The 18901-nt window shown below is 40.2% G+C and overlaps 1 protein-coding gene, 1 long non-coding RNA gene and 2 other non-coding genes across 4 annotated transcripts; 2 read left to right on the top strand and 2 right to left on the bottom strand.

Moving 5' to 3' along the window:
- Nucleotides 1–2021: 2021 nt before the first annotated feature.
- LOC115597738 (uncharacterized) lies at nt 2022–2916 on the bottom strand. Its single transcript, XR_003987149.1, has 3 exons — nt 2811–2916; nt 2275–2351; nt 2022–2122 (listed from the first exon to the last, which is right to left on the bottom strand). It is a non-coding gene; the product is annotated as an uncharacterized LOC115597738 (long non-coding RNA).
- A 7831-nt stretch (nt 2917–10747) lies between these two features.
- trnam-cau (transfer RNA methionine (anticodon CAU)) lies at nt 10748–10820 on the top strand. Its single transcript has one exon. It is a non-coding gene; the product is annotated as a tRNA-Met (tRNA).
- A 1143-nt stretch (nt 10821–11963) lies between these two features.
- On the top strand, nt 11964–12036 carry trnam-cau (transfer RNA methionine (anticodon CAU)). The gene has a single exon. It is a non-coding gene; the product is annotated as a tRNA-Met (tRNA).
- Nucleotides 12037–14190: 2154 nt separating this feature from the next.
- Nucleotides 14191–17838, bottom strand: LOC115596896 (sulfotransferase 2B1-like). Its single transcript, XM_030442357.1, has 6 exons — nt 17631–17838; nt 17111–17307; nt 16864–16990; nt 16626–16720; nt 14639–14816; nt 14191–14457 (listed from the first exon to the last, which is right to left on the bottom strand). The coding sequence occupies exons 1-6, from the start codon at nt 17767–17769 to the stop codon at nt 14348–14350; spliced, it is 846 nt and encodes a 281-aa protein (XP_030298217.1). The 5' UTR covers nt 17770–17838; the 3' UTR covers nt 14191–14347.
- Between the last annotated feature and the right edge of the window lie 1063 nt (nt 17839–18901).

An 18901-nucleotide genomic window follows, 5' to 3' on the forward strand; every position in this document is an offset into this window, starting at 1 on the left:
GTGCATCCCTTTGTTTCCCCATCTCCCGCCCCTGACAGCAAACAAGCCGTGATGCATGTATGGTGTCTTCACCTTTTCCCGCCCAGTAATTTATGCTGTCAGGTAGTTTTTCCTGTGTTTGGACGGCCAGGCTTTCATGTGTGTGCAGAGCGGTATCTCGGGGTGTTGACACGCTCCTCCGTGTTCAGCATGAAACAGACTGTAGCAGGTAATTGATGGGGGTTTACCGCCACAGGCTGCTCAAGACCAACCCAACCAGTTTTTAACCCCGTCAATTATATCAGCAGGCTGGAAACGGAGAGATTGTCTCAGCAAAGTGTTGATGATGTAAACATCAGCATGGAAAACGCTGGTTTGGGAAGAAGCTGTTGACTCGGCCGCCAGTTTTGAACATGTGCAAAAGTCCACTCGTGATCCTTTGTTGACCCTGTTTGTATCGAAGAGAGCAGATTGAAGATTAGAAGCATTTTAACCCAACGCAGTGCCAGAAATGATGGTGAACACTCGAGTTTGTCCAGTTGTCATCAAATTGTAGATATTTCTGAGTGCTCTAAGAGCTTCTTTTCCATGTCTGAGAACAAGATAAGTGAGACGGAAAGTTGATTTATTCTTAGAGGGTATTTCAGGCTTTTATTAGCTAGCTAACAGTACAGAGATGACAGGAAATCAGCAGAGTGAGAGAAGCAGAAAAGCAGAAAAAGGCTTCGGCTAGATGCGAACCAAGGATGTTGATGGTCCCTCGCTGCAAGGAGGACATATAAAGTGTTTTTTTCTTAAAAACTGAACAGTATAACCTGTAAGATTTTTTTTTTCCCCTTACACTCACTTGATCTCCAAGCCGAGTTTCAGCCACTGGAGAAAACCGTGGCTGCCAAATAATGAGGAAATAGTACACACTGACCGACCCTCAGAGCGAGCTGTAGAGCTGAGTCACAGTGAAAAAGATTGGTTGAATTTAGTTCATTTAGAAACACCAAAAATCACCATTATATAAAATGAACATGAGTCACTTTAATAATCAGCCTCAAAGGATTGTTGGCAAATACATCTTCGACTAATGTTTCTCAAATATTGATGTCTGCATCGACTTTGGGAATCTAGTATCTGTAAGGCTCTCACTTCAGGTAGAGCTGAAATCACTTGTCAGTATAACAATTAATCCTCAATTTACATCAGTTCAGATTATTGATTAGTTGTTCAAGTCTTTTACAGATGTGCTGGTTGCTTCTCCTCAGGTGTGACGGTGCGCTGCTTAAGATGTCCCCTTGGGCTGTGGGAGTGATTTGGCGATGCGATTTGAATGTGACGTCATCAAATAAAAAGATGAACACATAATGATGATTATTGTCATCCCCTGCTACCTGTAGCCTGCTGATCCTGGACCTGCAGTGTAACCCTGAAACCCCTGTGCCTCGTTAATATCTACGAAGGAGCTCCTATCCATCTTTATACTGGCACAACACCTACCATCGGTTCCTCCGCACCACCTCGTCCTCAGAGTAAAACCTCTTCCCGTCCGTCCTCGCTCCACAGCCACACAATAGTCCTGTTCAGCATTCAGCTTTGCGCGCTGGCCAGGATTCTGCCGGAGTGATAAAACCCCATTTATCAGCTGGAAGCGTCCGCAGACTGCAGATATATCCAATCTCTGTGCTTTTGATGCCAGGGTCACACCAGTATGATTCTGGCTGGCTTACTGAACCCCCAGTGGTTACCCGCTCAAGCTCAAGATCTCATTACCAAGTGGTGTTACTTGCTAATGAATTTGTCTCTAATCATGTTATTTGTAAGTGCCTCACACAACGTCGGGCGAAACCGGCGCAGCTCTCCCAACAGGAACAAAAATAAAAACGTCTCTGTGGGATTTATTGTTCTCAGAAAACAACTCTGCAATCCATAATTTTTGTGGTTGATTTGGCAGTTTATTTCAGAGGCATCTAATAGGAATCCTAATTGGAACAGTTTTGAAACAGTTGAGTGATGAAAACCATTTGGATTTCGCATTCATTATTTATTTATTCCCCGTTTAAAGCCGTCCAAGCCACGGTTGTACGCTGCAGGTTTTCCCAGTTGACTGGAGGCTCCGCGTGCTACCTCCAAACCTCGGGGTTGGTTACCAGACCTGTTAAACATTTGATCATCAACGTTACATGTATGACGACAAAGCTTTTGAAAATGTGCAGCAGCAGCAGCATTGTTCTAATCGCTCTGCAAATATTGCCTCAGAGGAATAAAAATCGCATCACGCTTAGATCCAATTTGTGCTACACTCACCAATTACTTTCACGGTCCACTTCCCGTCTAATACAGAAAGGCCAGATTATCCGCTGGATGTCTGGGTGCTGCACACCCTAATTACAAACACAAATTGGAAAAACGCAACTTGTGACAAAAAAACTGTAGCATGTGATTTGTCCCCCTTTTTCCAAGAAAAATATTTGCACTAATTTACTCCGACTCTGTGTCCTCAAGGAGATAACTGGTCTCTGAGACACGGAAGGCCTGCTTATGTAAAAAGTGAAGAGTTTTTGATCTTTCCATTGGTCTTGTAATCAGATAAAGCTGTAGCATGGATGGTACTGTGTCTAATTGGGTTGATGTATAATTAATCTAAACAGCACTACCAGCGCACTTCATTACATGACTGATTAAGAGGATATACAGAGGGAAAGACAGGACATTAGGTTATCAAATAAAGTCAAGTGCTTTGAAGAGCTGCGTAAATCTACAAAGAGCTAGTTTGAGCAGACTTTGAACGTACTTTTAAGGCACAATAACCCAGCGTAAAGTCAGTGCTACACTCCACTTACAGCTTGTTTTGCACTTTATTGCTGCTGCAGGAGCTCACTGCAGTTCCTCTGTTTCTGCTGGCTGCACACATCTCATGCCTGGACTCACCGAGGACACGCAGTGAGGAAGACCGGGCTGATCGTTGTGTAACTGAGGAGAGAAGCAATAGCATTGAGTACAACGTTAATGCGTGTGAACTTGGGAGTCACATCCAATGATTGCTTTGTTCTTATGCTGGCTCTACAGAGGCAACCTACAGAGGCAAGAATCTGAGGCACGGAGGGGTTCATGGAGGGTTTAAATACAGATGAAGTGATGAGAGGAGCACAGTGAAAAGTACTCAGACTCGTGATAGTTCATTCATCGTTCATTATGCCAGTGCTTTTTTTAATTACAAAAAGGAAATTACAAAAAGGACATTCATAGCTGCAACTAATAACTTTTAGAATTAGGCCCATATCCGTTGGTTGGTTGGTTTTGTCAACGTAATTTAAAAGATACCGGACAGATTCCCACCAAACTTGGTTAGATGATGGGTCTCTGCACAGGACGGGACCCCATTTACCTTTGGTGTGGATCCAGATGAAGGAAAGATCACAACCTTTTTTCTCACTTTCTTTAACATTCTGAGATCAGGTGTTTTTCAACTTTTTCATAAATTTCTTACAAAATAATCTTCATTTTGATGAAAAAAATCTGTCTTATTTAGGTGGCTGGTATCTATGAGTGAGTACAATTTGATGCAGATACAAATAAAATTTAAATAAGTTTTACTTCATATTGGATTAGGGGAATGCTGGGCCTTGTTGAATGTTTGTGCTCTACTGAGTGCCATTTGAGTTATCCAATGGATCATTTAGTCTATTAGATGTCCAGTGTGTGGAATTTAACAGATATATTAACAGAAATGGTAGTAGTATTCCTAATTATGATTACTAAGAATTGTGTTTTCTTTACCTTAGAATGAGCCTTCAGAGGAGTCAGACATGTTGCAATGCCATGTTTCTACGGAAGCCCAGAAAGGACAAACCAAACACTGGCTCCAGAGAGGGCATCTCACATTTTCTGCAGCCACTTTAGGGAAGATTTAGTTTGGTTTAATAAGTAAATAAACCAAAGAAAAGCAGCGAATCCTCACATTTGAGAAGAAACTGCACCAGATCATGATTGGTAAGTGACTAAAATGATAACTTGATTGCTGGATTAATTAATTTGATGGACTATACCATTATCTAGCCAGTAGTTTCTGAACTGAAAACATATTTTTACCCTCCCTTACTTTAAAAAAATCTCGTTGTAATTTTAAAAAAAAGATATAAACATATACAGAAGATGTTCTCTATGCAAACACAGGTTATAAATGCAAATGTAATATTTAAATATAAGTTCAGATATAAAATAACATTATCAGTATGTATTAACATTTACAACACTTACAGTATGTATGTAAAGTTTTCCTCCAGGAAGTTAAAGCAGTTTTAGATGCAGCGTGTCACAAACTCCTCAGAGCAGATTTTTGACATGCCTCTCATTCTGCGCCGCTGAGTTCACACCTGCCAAATTCAAAGCAAACTCTCATGAGGCAAAAAGACGGAGTCAGGGAGAGCCCAAGGCTGCAGGTACGACTGCGAGAGAGTCGAGGAGCTGGTAGAGACAGAGACGCACTCGTCAGACTTCCAGGAGATAGATGTGTCCTGCCACTGTATAAATTGGCTGTCGGAAAGATTGCGCGGGGAAAAACGCTGCGATCGCTGGGAAGTTAGAGACAGAGTGACAATGACAGAGAGATGAAGAGGAGGGAAAGATGGGACGAGGGTCAAAAGGGAAGTGAGGTAGTGAGGTGAAAATTGGGGAGAAGGGCAAGGTCAGTGTTAAATGTCTCATAAAGGGCTGGAGAATGGAGGATGAGGGTTTCAGAAGCAAAGACCTTCACAGACAGGAGAATAAATGAAGATAAAGATTGCTTGGATTCAATTATGGACAGAGAAAGCCACACGTAGCTTAGCTATCATGGAATAAATCTACTGTACAAGCAGCAACAAGCGTTTATTAAAGCTACAACTGCGATCGTTATCATTTTCATAATGACCGTGTTATTGTTTTAGTGCCTTAAAAGCCCCACTTGTACAGCATGTCTCCTGTGAACCAGGCCATAAACACTAGAGCCACCACAGTGCTGAAAAATGACTGGCATGAATTCAGAACAATAAAGGAAAGAGCCACACTCTAGAATAGCAATTATTCAAAGGATCTGGCAGGTCTGATAAAAATGAATGAAACCTTATGACTTGGCAAACTAGCTTCATGGTTAATGCAGGACTTCCTGGACGGAGGTGGAAGTTATTGGAGGAGCGTTCCCCCCGCGGGATGGTAAAGTGATTTGGCCATACTCTGCAGATGTCTGCCATACAGATGAGGAGATAGTGGCTGTCCGCTGCAGGATGGATGAGATGAGGAAATGAGAGAGGCATAGACCAGGGATCAGACTATGACTAGGCCGCCGATAGAGAGACAAAGTCACGCCCTTTCTGCTGGCCCATCACCTTATTTCAGAAGAGATATGTATGGTATTGTTTTTTCATATGGTTTGAATTGCACCATGAACCAAACATGATGTTTTTCAATTTAAAAGATCATTTTTCAACTCGAGAAAGTCGTAGTTTGTCGTAAAAGTGAACACTGAAGAATAAGAGCATGATGAAAAAGACTACACCAACAGTCGCACAAGTCAGGTCTAGTTCAACACTCACAGAAACCCATAACTGAAATGTAATTCTCACGTAATTCTAGCTGCCAGTATGGCCAGACTTTTTCTTTTCTGTCCGAGGCGACGGCCATGTTGGTGTTGGTGAAGTAACATGATTTTCTCGGGCAGCTCACTGGGGAAACAATGATTGGTGATACTTCTGGTGCTCGACTAGCGCAAGTAACAGAGTTTCTTGGTCGTAAACTAGATCTTCATGACTGAACATTTGTCCATATTCTCAGAGCAGCCATTTTCGTCTTGGTCGGCGTGGGAAGTGTAATGTCGTACTGCAGTGTTCCAGGTTGAAAGAATTGCCCATCCATGCACATGCATATATGAACTGATATCTTAATATCCCAAACTAATTTTATTGACTTGCAAAGTTATCTTTTGAACTGACAAACATCGTACTGTACAAGGTCCTGTGAGGGAAACTGGAGGCCCCCCTAAGACGGTATCAGAGGAGCAATGCCAGGCATGACGAGTAGAGGAAAGACACAATGGATGCCGCTCTGTTTCTATTAGCTGCCGCCAGCAGAAGATCTCATTCCAATGATTCCGAGGATCACCTACTACAGAGAGAAGATAAATTGGCGTCCCTATAATTGCCTGAACCTTTAACCTGGAGGCAGGAAGTGGTCACTTTACCCTGGGAGGTCTAATGTTTGGCCTCTATCATAGAACAGCATCAGCTATCGACACACAGCAGTAATGGCCTACCTTAGGGCCGGTAGCTTCACGCAGAGTAATGATGACCCATGCTCGCCTGCAAGCCACTGCTTTTCTTCTCATCGATGCAATTACTGCACTGAGGCATGGCCGGCCGAAAGCGCCCACAGCAAGACGGAAGATCCCAGCTCCCTGCTGTTCCTCTCACCACCAGTGCTGAAGCAGAAAATAGCTCAAAGAAACAAGTTTGTGTGAAAATGTGAAGCTAATTGGTTAATCTGTAATGTTGAAATGGATACAGGGGGATGTTCTGTGCGCAGGTCGTCGTGATGCATTAATTATTGTTGACGCTCGTGCGCCTTTAGCCCCCACCGGTGAAAAATGAGATGACAAAAGAGGTAATTTCCTCTTTCTCTCAAGATGGTGTGTAATTGTGTGAGCTCCAGTGAGGAGGGGGGGGGGGGGGTTCGATGTGAGACTTCTCCCTCCCCATTCCTTCTGACAAAGACTTTAATTCACCGTAATTATACAGATGGATTGAAATATACAGCAAGACAGGGAATCACTCCAATTATGCAGAGTTGATTAAAACTTGGACCCCATGCCAGGGTGCTGCAGGAGCAGGGGAGGAGTCAAGATGTGCACCAAGGAAGCAGCGAGCACGTAAGACCAGTGAACATCTGCACCACGACGACCAGAGACACAGAAGAGGATTGAAGCGTTTCTCTCTTAGCTGAAAGGAAACAACACACAGTTTGATGGTCTGATGCACGAGGAGGTGTTTCTGCTTCTCGACAGAAGGCAAACTCCTCGTGTTGAATTCTCGCCGCCCCCTAATGAAGATGGATCAATGCTATTCATTCGCTGACAACCGCACACAGTGTACGGCACAGCCCATCTCCTGTGTTGTGTCACCGCATATAGCCGCAGCATTTACGCGCAGTGGTGGGGATAAGTCCTTGGCATCTGGAGGAACCATGGTCAGCGGAGGAGAACGAGGAAGAGACAAAAGGGGGGGAGGAGATGAACAAAAAAAATAAAAAAAAATAAAAAAGGGAGATGGAGAATGAAAAGCGAAATGGACACGGAGACAAAGAGAATGAGAGGGAGAGAGGAAAAATATCACAAATAGGGAGGAACAGAGTGAAAAGGGCAAGACATTTGTCACCCTCTCCTACAGGACCAAAGGAAGAAAGAACAATATCATTAATCTCCTGACATTTCAATATTGTATTAACCTTTCTCGTGGAATTCTCTGGGCTCATTAGTCTTTTTTGAGGGGGAGAAAAATAATAATCGATGGAACAAGCCGCGGACACGATCTAGAAATATGCTGCAGTCAAATAACATACAACCTCAAGCCAGTCATGATGCCCGCCTGTCATTAGCAATTGCTCCCCTTTTAATCTGCTTTCAAGTCAATGGTTAAGAATCCCAACCTATCAAAGAAGAAGAAGATAAATGGAGGTGAAAGGGCGTAGCTGCTGCTCCCCACCAGGTCACGGTCATAAAAGAGAAAAATGGCCCGGGCTGTAAAACAACAGCTTAAGATGGCAACACAAGCACATCAGCCATCTTTATGTGAGAAGAGGAGGAAAAAAAAAAAAAAGCCTCAAGGCCACACAAAGCGTGATGAACCCATGTCTCATCTCCCCCGCTCAGTCAGTCAGCAGCCTGTCACGAAGAGAGAAACAGAGGGTGGAACAGAGGAGGAGGAGGAGGAGGAGGAGGAATCTAGAGGTGCTCACACCCTTTAAACTCCACCGCCTCGATCCTCCCTTCGCTGTAACACCTTCCACCGCCTGCTCATCCGTGTCCTCACCTTCCATCCATCAGTGCCTGGGAGAACACCAGCCACTCAAATCACCAGCACTCCCCAGGTCATTTGACAAAGAAAACACGCTAATTCATCCCCATTATGTGCCCTCGGGGTACATCCGAGCACCGCCGGCCGGGCCTTTTGTCCATCAACATTTACATTAAGCCTCCTCCGCGATTGGTCGCGTCGAGCTGTTATGAAAACACGTCGCTGTTGAATGGTGTGATTGCATGTTTGCACTGGGCATTCCTAACCTTGTGGGGAGGAGTCACCTGGGTTCAAGGGTTATTTCAATGCTGTCATTACAGCTACACCTGACACCTTGGTGAAGACAAGAGCCCTCTAATGGGCTTCTTTGAATTCACATGGAAATGAGTGTGTGGCACGTTCACACACCTACACTATATTTCCCTCAGTGTCAGGGGAGGGGGGCTTTTAATTAGTGCTCAATTTTGTAATTTAGCAGTAATCAATCATATTTGTAATGAGAGAATTATTGTATTGGACAGGGGCCTGATTGAGGATCCACAGGGGGTGGACTAAATAACATAAACACTTAATGAAAATGGACTCTAAAAATGGGTTCAATCAGGCTATAGATGTAGATACTGCTGTACAATCGCCACCAAACTGTCCATTTATCATCCTAGGTTATATAGGACCATCACAGCTCCAAGAATTTAAGCAATGAGCTGGACTGTTTTATGGAAATACAAGATAAACAGAATGTTTGCATGAGTGTGAAGTACCACGTCAGGGTATTTGATTTACTGCATTTGCCCGCAAAACAGATATTCACATCTAGTTATTGATGATCCTGAGGGTTTTGAAACCTCAGTAGTACAAAAAAATGTCCCATTGGACTCAGGGTCTGTTATCCCATAAAACAAATGCTTACTGCTCTGAAGGCTCGTAGTTCCAAATATACACACTCCCTGGTGTGTTTCTGACCTTAATAGCTTTGTGCTGGTTTAGGGTTAGGGTTATGGTATGTTGTCTGGTGTAAGGCCAGAAAGATGGCCCATTAACGGCTCATTCAGCACCATGGACAAGGCCAGCAGTCAGCAAACAAACAATGGCAGGAAGACTGTGTTTAAGGAGCAATCAGGATTTGTTTTCGGGATAACAGGCTGCTGGACAAAGGGGCTTACTGTCCAATGGGACTTTTTTCTAGACTGTTGAGGTTTTGGATCAAAGTGCTGAATAGCATGGAATAAAAGCTAGATTTGTTCACTGACAGATAATTTGATAATCAGTGGCTTAAGTTATATATCATGCAAAATACTGCTGCCAAATACTCACTGGCTGTAGTTTTCTCAGTTATGAGGATAGGCTGGTTCTGTATCAGGATGAACTTGATATTTTGGGGTGTTGGACTGTTTGTTTTCTCACCTCACCTGTGACTTGAGAACTGGTGGAAAAATTTTTTTAAAATGTTCACAGAAATATATATGCTCAATGACAAAAGACATGACAAACTCTTTTGCTCATGAAATTTTTTTTTTCTCATGAAAGATGCCTATCTTCAAGCCTTTTTGGCGCAATAGGCAGCACGTCAGTCTCGTAATCTGAAGGTCGTGAGTTCAATCCTCACGTGGGGCAGATATTTTAAAGGCAGATTACAACAAAACACAATGTGGAAGACTCATGAGATATGATGGTTTATGAGTTATCATGTAGAAGAGGAAAAACATCAAAATAAATTCATAGCTTCACTCGAGAAAAACATTCGGAACTTTTTAGAAACATTCTTTTTTATCTAAAATTTAATTTTCACTTGCACACACGGGAAAATGATTTCTCCTGAATTTTCTTTTACATGTTTTTATGAATGGAAAACATGAGGTCGTTGTCAACGTGAGTAAAACACTTTTTTTTCCGTTTCTGTCAAAACTTTTACCACTCAGTTGCACAAATGAAAAAAAACGATCAATCTAAAAAAGAAAAATCTTTTTTTCATGACAAAATCCTTTTCATGTGAAAAATATTTTGTTCGGGAAAAAAGTTTTACTCGTGAAAAAATGTTTTGCTCCTGAAAAATGATTTGCTGGCATTACAAAAAAACCCAGAAAAAAATCTTTTTCTTGTGAAAGAATTTTCACAAGAAAAATAGATAAGCTAGATTTGTTCACTGACAGATAATTTGATAATCAGTGGCTTAAGTTATATATTATGAAAATACTGCTGCCAAATTCTCACTGGCTGTAGTTTTCTCAGTTATGAGGATTGGCTGGTTCTTCAGGATGAACTTGATATTTTGGGGTGTTGGACTGTTTGCTTTCTAACCTGTGTTTATGACTTGAGAACTGGTGGAAAAAAAAAAGTTTGCGTGCCATTTGTGGAACTGAGTGAAACAAAAATGTCAGCAGAAACAAAATGTGTATGTAAAGTGCACCACTACCTCATGTTTTAACTGTTTTATTCCATCTGTGAAAACGTGAATATTTCAGGATGTTTTTTTTTTCATGTGTGCAACTGAGTGAAAACTCAATTTGCGTTTTTTTTTCTTCTTTTCCTAAATGCAAAGAAAAAATGAAAAACATTCTATCATGGAAAAGATTTTGTCATGAAAAGGATTTCTCCATAGAGCATATATGTTTTTGTGAAAAAATGTTTTTCTTGTGAAAAATGTTCACAAAAATATATATGCTCAATGACAAAAGACATGACAAACTCTTTTGCTCATGAAAATTTTTTTCTCATGGAAAGATGCCCACTTTCAAGCCTCGTTGGCGCAGTAGGCAGCGCGTCAGTCTCATAATCTGAAGGTCGTGAGTTCAATCCTCACACGGGGCAGATATTTTAAAGGCAGATTACAACCAAACACAATGTGGAAGACTCATGAGATATGATGGTTTATGAGTTATCTTGTAGAAGAGGAAAAACATGAAAATAAATTCATAGCTTCACTCGAGAAAAAGATTCGGAACTTTTTAAAACATCCTTTTTTATCTAAAATTTAATTTTCACTTGCACACACGGGAAAATGATTTGTCCTGAATTTTTCTTTTACATGTTTTTATGAATGGAAAACATGAGGTCGTGGTGCACTTCTGCCCCTTGTTGTCAATGTGAGTAAAACACTTTTTTTTCCGTTTCTGTCAAAACTTTTACCACTCAGTTGCACAAATGAAAAAAAACGATCAATCTAAAAAAGAAAAATCTTTTTTTCATGACAAAATCCTTTTCATGTGAAAAATATTTTGTTCGGGAAAAAAGTTTTACTCGTGAAAAAATGTTTTGCTCCTGAAAAATGATTTGCTGGCATTACAAAATAAACCAGAAAAAAATCTTTTTCTTGTGAAAGAATTTTCACAAGAAAAATAGATAAGCTAGATTTGTTCACTGACAGATAATTTGATGATCAGTGGCTTAAGTTATATATCATGAAAATACTGCTGCCAAATTCTCACTGGCTGTAGTTTTCTCAGTTATGAGGATTGGCTGGTTCTTCAGGATGAACTTGATATTTTGGGGTGTTGGAATGTTTGCTTTCTCACCTGTGTTTATGACTTGAGAACTGGTGGGAAAAAAAAAGTTTGCGTGCCATTTGTGGAACTGAGTGAAACAAAAATGTCAGCAGAAACAAAATGTGTATGTAAAGTGCACCACTACCTCATGTTTTAACTGTTTTATTCCATCTGTGAAAACGTGAACATTTCAGGATGTTTTTTTTTTCATGTGTGCAACTGAGTGAAAACTCAATTTGCGTTTTTTTTTCTTCTTTTCCTAAATGCAAAGAAAAAATGAAAAACATTCTATCATGGAAAAGATTTTGTCATGAAAAAGATTTTTCCATAGAGCATATATGTTTTTTGTGAAAAAATGTTTTTCTTGCGAAAAATGTTCACAAAAATATATATGCTCAATGACAAAAAACATGACAAACTCTTTTGCTCATGAAAATTTTTTTTCTCATGGAAAGATGCCCACTTTCAAGCCTCGTTGGCACAGTAGGTAGTGCGTCAGTCTCATAATCTGAAGGTCGTGAGTTCAATCCTCACACGGGGCAGATATTTTAAAGGCAGATTACAACAAAACACAATGTGGAAGACTCATGGGATATGATGGCTTATGAGTTGTCTTGTAGAAGAGGAAAAACATGAAAATAAAGTCATATCTTCACTCGAGAAAAAGAATCAGAACTTTTTAAAACATTCTTTTTTATCAAAAATTTAATTTTCACTTGCACACATGGGAAAATGATTTCTCCTGAATTTTCTTTTACATGTTTTTTATGAATGGGAAAAAAAACAATTACAACATGAGGTCGTGGTGCACTTTGGCCCCTTGTTGTCAACATGAGTAAAAAACTTTTTTTTTCCGTTCCTGTCAAAACTTTTACCACTCAGTTGCACACATGAAAAAAAACGATCAAATCTAAAAAAGAAAAAAAAAATTTTCATGACAAAATCCTTTTCTTGTGAAAAAAGTTTTGTTCGGGAAAAAAGTTTTACTCGTGAAAAAATGTTTTGCTCCTGAAAAATGATTTACAAAATAAACCAGGAAAAAAATATTTTTCTTGTGAAAAAAAATATTTTCTTGACAATTGTAACGTTTCATAAAAAACATTTAGCACCTGAAAAATATTTTGCATGCATTAAGTAAAATCAGCCTAACTTTTTTTTTCACTCGTTACACACATGAAAAACAGAATTCAGGAGAATTTTTGAAATCAGGAGAATTTTTGAATTCAAAAGAATTTTTCTTAATCTCACTCTGTTTCACACAAATGATTATTATAGAACATAAAGAAAAATCTTTCTTTCAACAAATGATGTAAGGCTGAGTGTGCACGGAGAATTTAAAACCCCTGTAAGACAAATAAAACATGAAATACATTTTTCAGTTAGTCATTATTCAGTTTTCATTTATCAGTTTTACACATAATTCAGGAGAATTTTGTTGTCTTAAGTCAACGACAAACTGTCATTGTTAGCAGATTCACCTACCTTATATAAATATATATCTTAATCCCATATGAATGTATATTTGACATCTTGCTTTCGACTCTATTGATCTGTCTACGAGAAAGATAAAACCCTGAAGGACAACATGAGAACTTGACAGAAAGTTGTTGGTTTTAATGTAATTTAATTGTTAGTTCAGATCATCTTCTGCTTCCACAAACCTCAAGAACCAGACAGAACATCTCAATGAACAACAACCAACTGCATCATCTTTACAGGTTACTGTTCATCATTGTATGGTGGAATGACATTCATGCATTGTATCTTAATTAGGGATGTATATCGTTAGGATTTTATCAATATTGATACCGACACCAATACTCCTTAATGGTACCGATACTTATCGATACTCTTATCGATACTCTTATCAATACTACAATGTAATTTTGTGTAAAAAAAAAAAAAAAAAAAAAAGACTTTACAAGATGTCAAAAGATTCAACCGTTTATTACCACAAGGTAATAATAAAGCTTCAACAGAACAGAGGCTATGCAATTACAAATACTCTGGAACAGATAACCAGGACTTTTATATCTGGCGGATGCCGGAGCACGACGCAGCAATTCAGCTGAATTTAGCACCGAGCACACAGGAAGTCAAGTACCGAAATATCTATATAACATCCGGTTACTTTTCAAAATAAAACAGTCCATGTTGACACCAGCACACAAATCTCAAAAAAGAGACAAACACAAGCTCTTCTACTAATCCTTCGGTCAGGTACACTTCCTGTTGTTGTTTTTATGACACATACCTATAACTGCGGTCGCGAGTGATTATGTGATTATCACGGAAACTCCTCGGCCTCGGGATGCCAGCTGTCTACCGTACTGTGCCGTGGCTGACTCAAAATGCAACCGGTGGGTGGGGGTTACCAGACGGCAGACGGCAGAGTAAAACCAGGATACTGTCTGTAATGCAGCAGACAGTATCCAGGGGAAATTCTGGGTAAACAACATCACCAAACACTTGGAACATACTATGAAGCTAAAGGAGTGCGTTGTGTTTGATTGCTATAACAGAGCGAGTATAGTTAGCAGCCTGGCTACCAGCCTGGCTAGCAGCCCAGCTAACGCTAAAGACTGCAGCGCCATGACAGCGGCACCCGGTTTCGTTTCTGTGACGTCAAGTCACAGAGTTTGTTGTTAAGTTTATAGTCATTACGGTTGAGTATATGTTCAGAAACCATCCATGTCAAAAATCGATAAAAAATCATCAAAACATTTTTTTTTACTTTTTTTTTTTAAGTATTGATAACAGTACCATTTGTCCAGAATCTTAACGGTACCCTGGTACCGACCCAATTAGGAGTCGGTACCAAAAAGTACCGGTCCTTGGTATACATCCCTAATCTTAATCCCATACAAATTTGTATTTGACATCATTCATTTGGTCTTTGTAAACTGCATCAAAGTACTCTACTTCTGCCACGGTTAGTTGGTTTTTCCAATCTCCGGTAATTCCTGAAACACAACATGCAAGATGATCATAGTGCAACTGAAGAAAACAACGGGTGGCCCCATTTTAGGGTACAGCTTATATGAAATTTCATAAAGATAGTGTGTTTGGCTCTATACTTTGCCCCTAATAACAGTGGAAATTAAATCACACTATATACTGTATGAATCATTTGTTGAAACTCACCTTTCCTCATAAATTCAGACTTAGACAGGTCAGTCATTCCAGGAGATACCAAACAGAAGTTTGAGTTGTTTGTCTTCATGTTCTTGAAAAGACATTGGTCTGCTATCTTCTCGATCAACTCATTGTCCAAAGGTATCTTCAAGAACTGAGTGATTCTGGACACAGAGTCCTTCAGGTCCTGCAATAAACAGACACACACAAACCATGTCTTATCCCTGCAGTGATGCTCAGACTGTATATTCTTGTGACATTGGAATTGTTTAAAAATGTTTAGAGGAGAGGATTTAATGGGTTCAGGGCCACGCTGGTGGAAACTTTTGAAAGTTTGCAAAAAATCAAAAAAATCAAAATGTGAATCTAGTGCGTTACCACAAACTGTTTTGAGCAAATTAACTAGCTTCATAAAGCTTCATTTTGTCAGAGCATGACACGGTGTAGGCTACGTGGTGCGTGGATGTGAACAGCTGATCAGTCATGTGAGCTGAATGTTCGCTACGTCACAGTTTATTCAGTAAACCTGTTTCCATTAAACAATGTGTGCATTAACTCTGATTATACCATGGTCTGGGTGAATACTCGATTCTGATTGGCTGGAGGGTGTAGGTTAAAAAGTGATATACGGACACCTACTAAGTAGTTCCAGTCAAATTGACTGTTCACCGCTGTAAATCAATGCGCTAGCTGGCTTATCAAATCTGAATATTTTATTTCCAGCACTGAGTTCAGTCCGTCAGTCCTTCAGTGTCTTATCCTCTGAACACCACAGGGTGGCGACTGTAACACACAAGCTGCAGAAAGTTCACTTCCCCTCTAAATTTGCTGATATGCAAATAATCTCACATCCCGTTCGCTGTTCAGCTCTCTGCTTCAGGCTGCGGCCACAGTAACGTTACACACGGCCGGTCATTTGTTCGTGGAAATCTTGCTATTGATTTGGGGACAATGACATGACTGGTTAGCTAGCTATTCATGTTAGCTAGCATACTGTCAAATTATATTTACTGTTTGTCAACCGTATGCAATGTTATTGACTTTGAATCTTGCTAGCATAGCGTTAGCTTTCTGGCTCATCGCTGAGCGGACTAGAATATCTCCCGTTGCCAAGTCATATCTATGATCCGTCCTATTTAGTGGAAGAGTGAACAACGTTTCCGTTGCATAAGAATCTTACGGGAGAGTAATGATTGTTCCAGGTATTAGTCAAACCCTCAGGCGTTACCAGGGAAACTAAGTTATGGCTTGTGAAAAACTTTATATTTTGATTGTAAAACGCATGAAAATGTAAATTAATGGTCCGAATTTCTTTTCTTTGGCAAGTGACCATGGTATAAGCGGGATAATGCCCTTCGAGGTGTTCATTAACAGAAATGAATCGGACTTCGCGGAAGCAAAAGGTTCACGCCTCCGCGTCGTCCGATTCATTTCTGTTAATGAACACCTCGACAGCCATTATCCCTTACTTCACAAAAGACCAAATCCACTTCAAGCCAACGTTCAAACTTTATGGGGATTTTGCAGTTTCTTCAAAATGTCTAATGTGATACTCTTACAAATGTTTCATGGCAACACGGCTATTGTCCCCAGATGATCATTTTTAAATTCTTTGACCCCAGAGTCCTTTTATCTAGCACCACCAGCAGGACAAAATTTCTGCAGTAGGACCCGAGAACCCAGATGCAGACACTCAGGCAGAACAAGTCAAAGGAAAAGGACTTAACTGTTGGACAAGTGGAGAATCAGAGCTCAACCACAGTCTGATCTTCTGGCTGCTGAGCAGCTCCACTGGATCAGTTGTGGTTAACGGCTTTTTTGCTCAAGGGTACCTAAGCGGTGGTAATGAGGGAGGGGCAAGCACTGCCTCGCCCAACCACATTAGTCCTGTCTGTCTCTGGGGATTTGAAACACCAACCCTCCTGTCACACGTTGCGTCTCTAACCTCTAGTCTACTGCACACTGCCCAAACCTTAAGGCCCTGTTAATGTCTCACCATTATCATCTCTTCATAGGAGATGTGCATAATGTGCTCTTTATCCTCAGCATTCAGCCAGCTCTTCACATGATCAAACCAAGAGCCATAGACAACTAGAAGAAAAAGAAAGTCACAAACACTCCAATATCATAACTGAACATCCATCTATCAGTGAAATGCAGTTCAGGTTACTGTCACTTACTTTATTGTGTGTTATGATAAAAAGTAAGTATCTTGAAATTAGTTTGATAACAACCTTTTCCATCGAGGAACTTGTGGAGAAACTTGGTCTGTGGACCTGGGTTGACATAGTAGGAGGCCTTCTCATAATAGTGAATGGCAGATGTGAACACATCTTTGGGGTTTCTCATGACATTGATGACCTGGAATGATAATGTCACATTCGTCATTAACATGGCTGTTTGTATGACACCAAAGGTAGAATGTGCTTCAATGAAAAGAATGATGATAATAATCAGTGACAAACTTTATGCCAGATTTACCCTTGGCTTCACTTTGAAGAAAGATGGTGGCATCATGCTGTACTGTAGATGAGTAGCAAATATTCGTGGAGACGGCCTCTCTTCAAAGTTTGGGTTGTCCTCCAGCCAGGGAACACGATCCCAGTTAGGAGCCTGGAGACAGGTCGGATCTCCTCCATTGACTATCAGAGGGACAATCTCTTGTGACCATGTGGTACCTGAGAGCAGGACAGGAGAATTTATTTGACATATTAGTTTGATATTTGACAGATGTTTGATATTATTTAGATCTACAGGTACTGAGGTACTTTACATTCACAGGTTTTTAGTGGAGTGCTCATATTGCCTTTAACTCCTCCCGTTAAATACACTTTCAGTTAGAAATGCATGAGTGATGGTTAAATACTCATGAAGGGTAATGTGAAATAACACTACATTAAGACATGTATTTTAAAAAACAAACACACATTGTAGTTCATGTTTAATGGTATTCCTGAATCCTGAAGTACACAAACATTTGGAAAACAGTTCAAATGCGTACCTGACTTGGGATATGTTGCGATGATGATATCATCTGGCTGAAAAGAAAACTCCTCAAAGTATTTCAGAGTCTGTGGAGTATGTAATCCTTTGATGAGATAGATCCCCTTGTACACAGTGTATAACTCTGCTTCAGTCATAGTTCAGAGAGAACATCTAGCAGATTCCCTGTAGTCAGTATCAGACCGGCGCAGGCAGGTGTGAATTGTATACACTGTCTTGTCTTTACATATAGGGTATAGGGTTTCTGTCACTCTACTGGTAAAACATGTATGACAGGTTAACCCTCCACATTGTGTATACGCCCCTTGTCCTCCAGTTAAAAAATGACACATCCTCACTAAAGATGTAAAATTAAGCAAAGTGCTTAAAATAAAGCAAAGTGATAGATAGTGATAGACTGAATAATCTTTTTCATTTAGAGTATTTTGTCTGTAACAATGATGCTTGTATACTGCATTATTCATTTTGGCAGCTATTTTAGTCTTAGTCTTAACCTGTAGACATAAAAGCTTCATTAGTTCTGTCACATTTTAGTTATCTTAGTCCTTCATAGTTTAAGTCTAGATTTAACGTTTTAGTCAAGTTTTAGTCAACAAGTCATATGTGATGCCTATTTACACGCATTTCTCATGTTTTACTTGAACAACAGGTAAGTATATGAAAAAATGTAATTCATTTGTCTGACCCAAATGTTTACTTGTTCATGACAAGTTATTACTGTAAGGCCCTGCATGTTTATTCAAAAGCTTTGAAGCAACGAACTAATGCTTGCTAACACATTAACCCTGTCAACGTATGCCTGCAGCCAAACAGTTTTCTTTCTGTGCATTCTTACTTCAAACAGTATTCTGGGACCTTACTTTCCTCTGAGAACAGCTTGTTCATTCATTTGTGGAAAACGTTTCTATTTCTTCAGTGAACTTTCCCCTAGAAAACAGCCTCCATCCCTGCAAGTGACAGAGTCACGCAGCAACCTGTTTACTGATGGCGATTATGTAATAATTTAATTTAGCGCGAAAAACGTAACTCTTTCACCTTTCAGGATGTTTAGGGGGCCGGGTTCTCAATCACTACACATTATAAATGGTCTGTGGTGTGAATGCAGCATCTCTGTGTGAGAGGGGCTATTCTCAGCCTCCGCAGGTACTACCACTTCCTGTTTGCGACGACGCGTCGACGCAAATTATTCATGTTAACGAATTTATGTCGTCGATTATGTTGACGCGTCGTCCCAGCCCTGAAAAATTTATATGGCAACGCAGGAAGAGG

Source organism: Sparus aurata, chromosome 2, assembly GCF_900880675.1.
Source record: "Sparus aurata chromosome 2, fSpaAur1.1, whole genome shotgun sequence".
Taxonomy (NCBI): domain Eukaryota; kingdom Metazoa; phylum Chordata; class Actinopteri; order Spariformes; family Sparidae; genus Sparus; species Sparus aurata.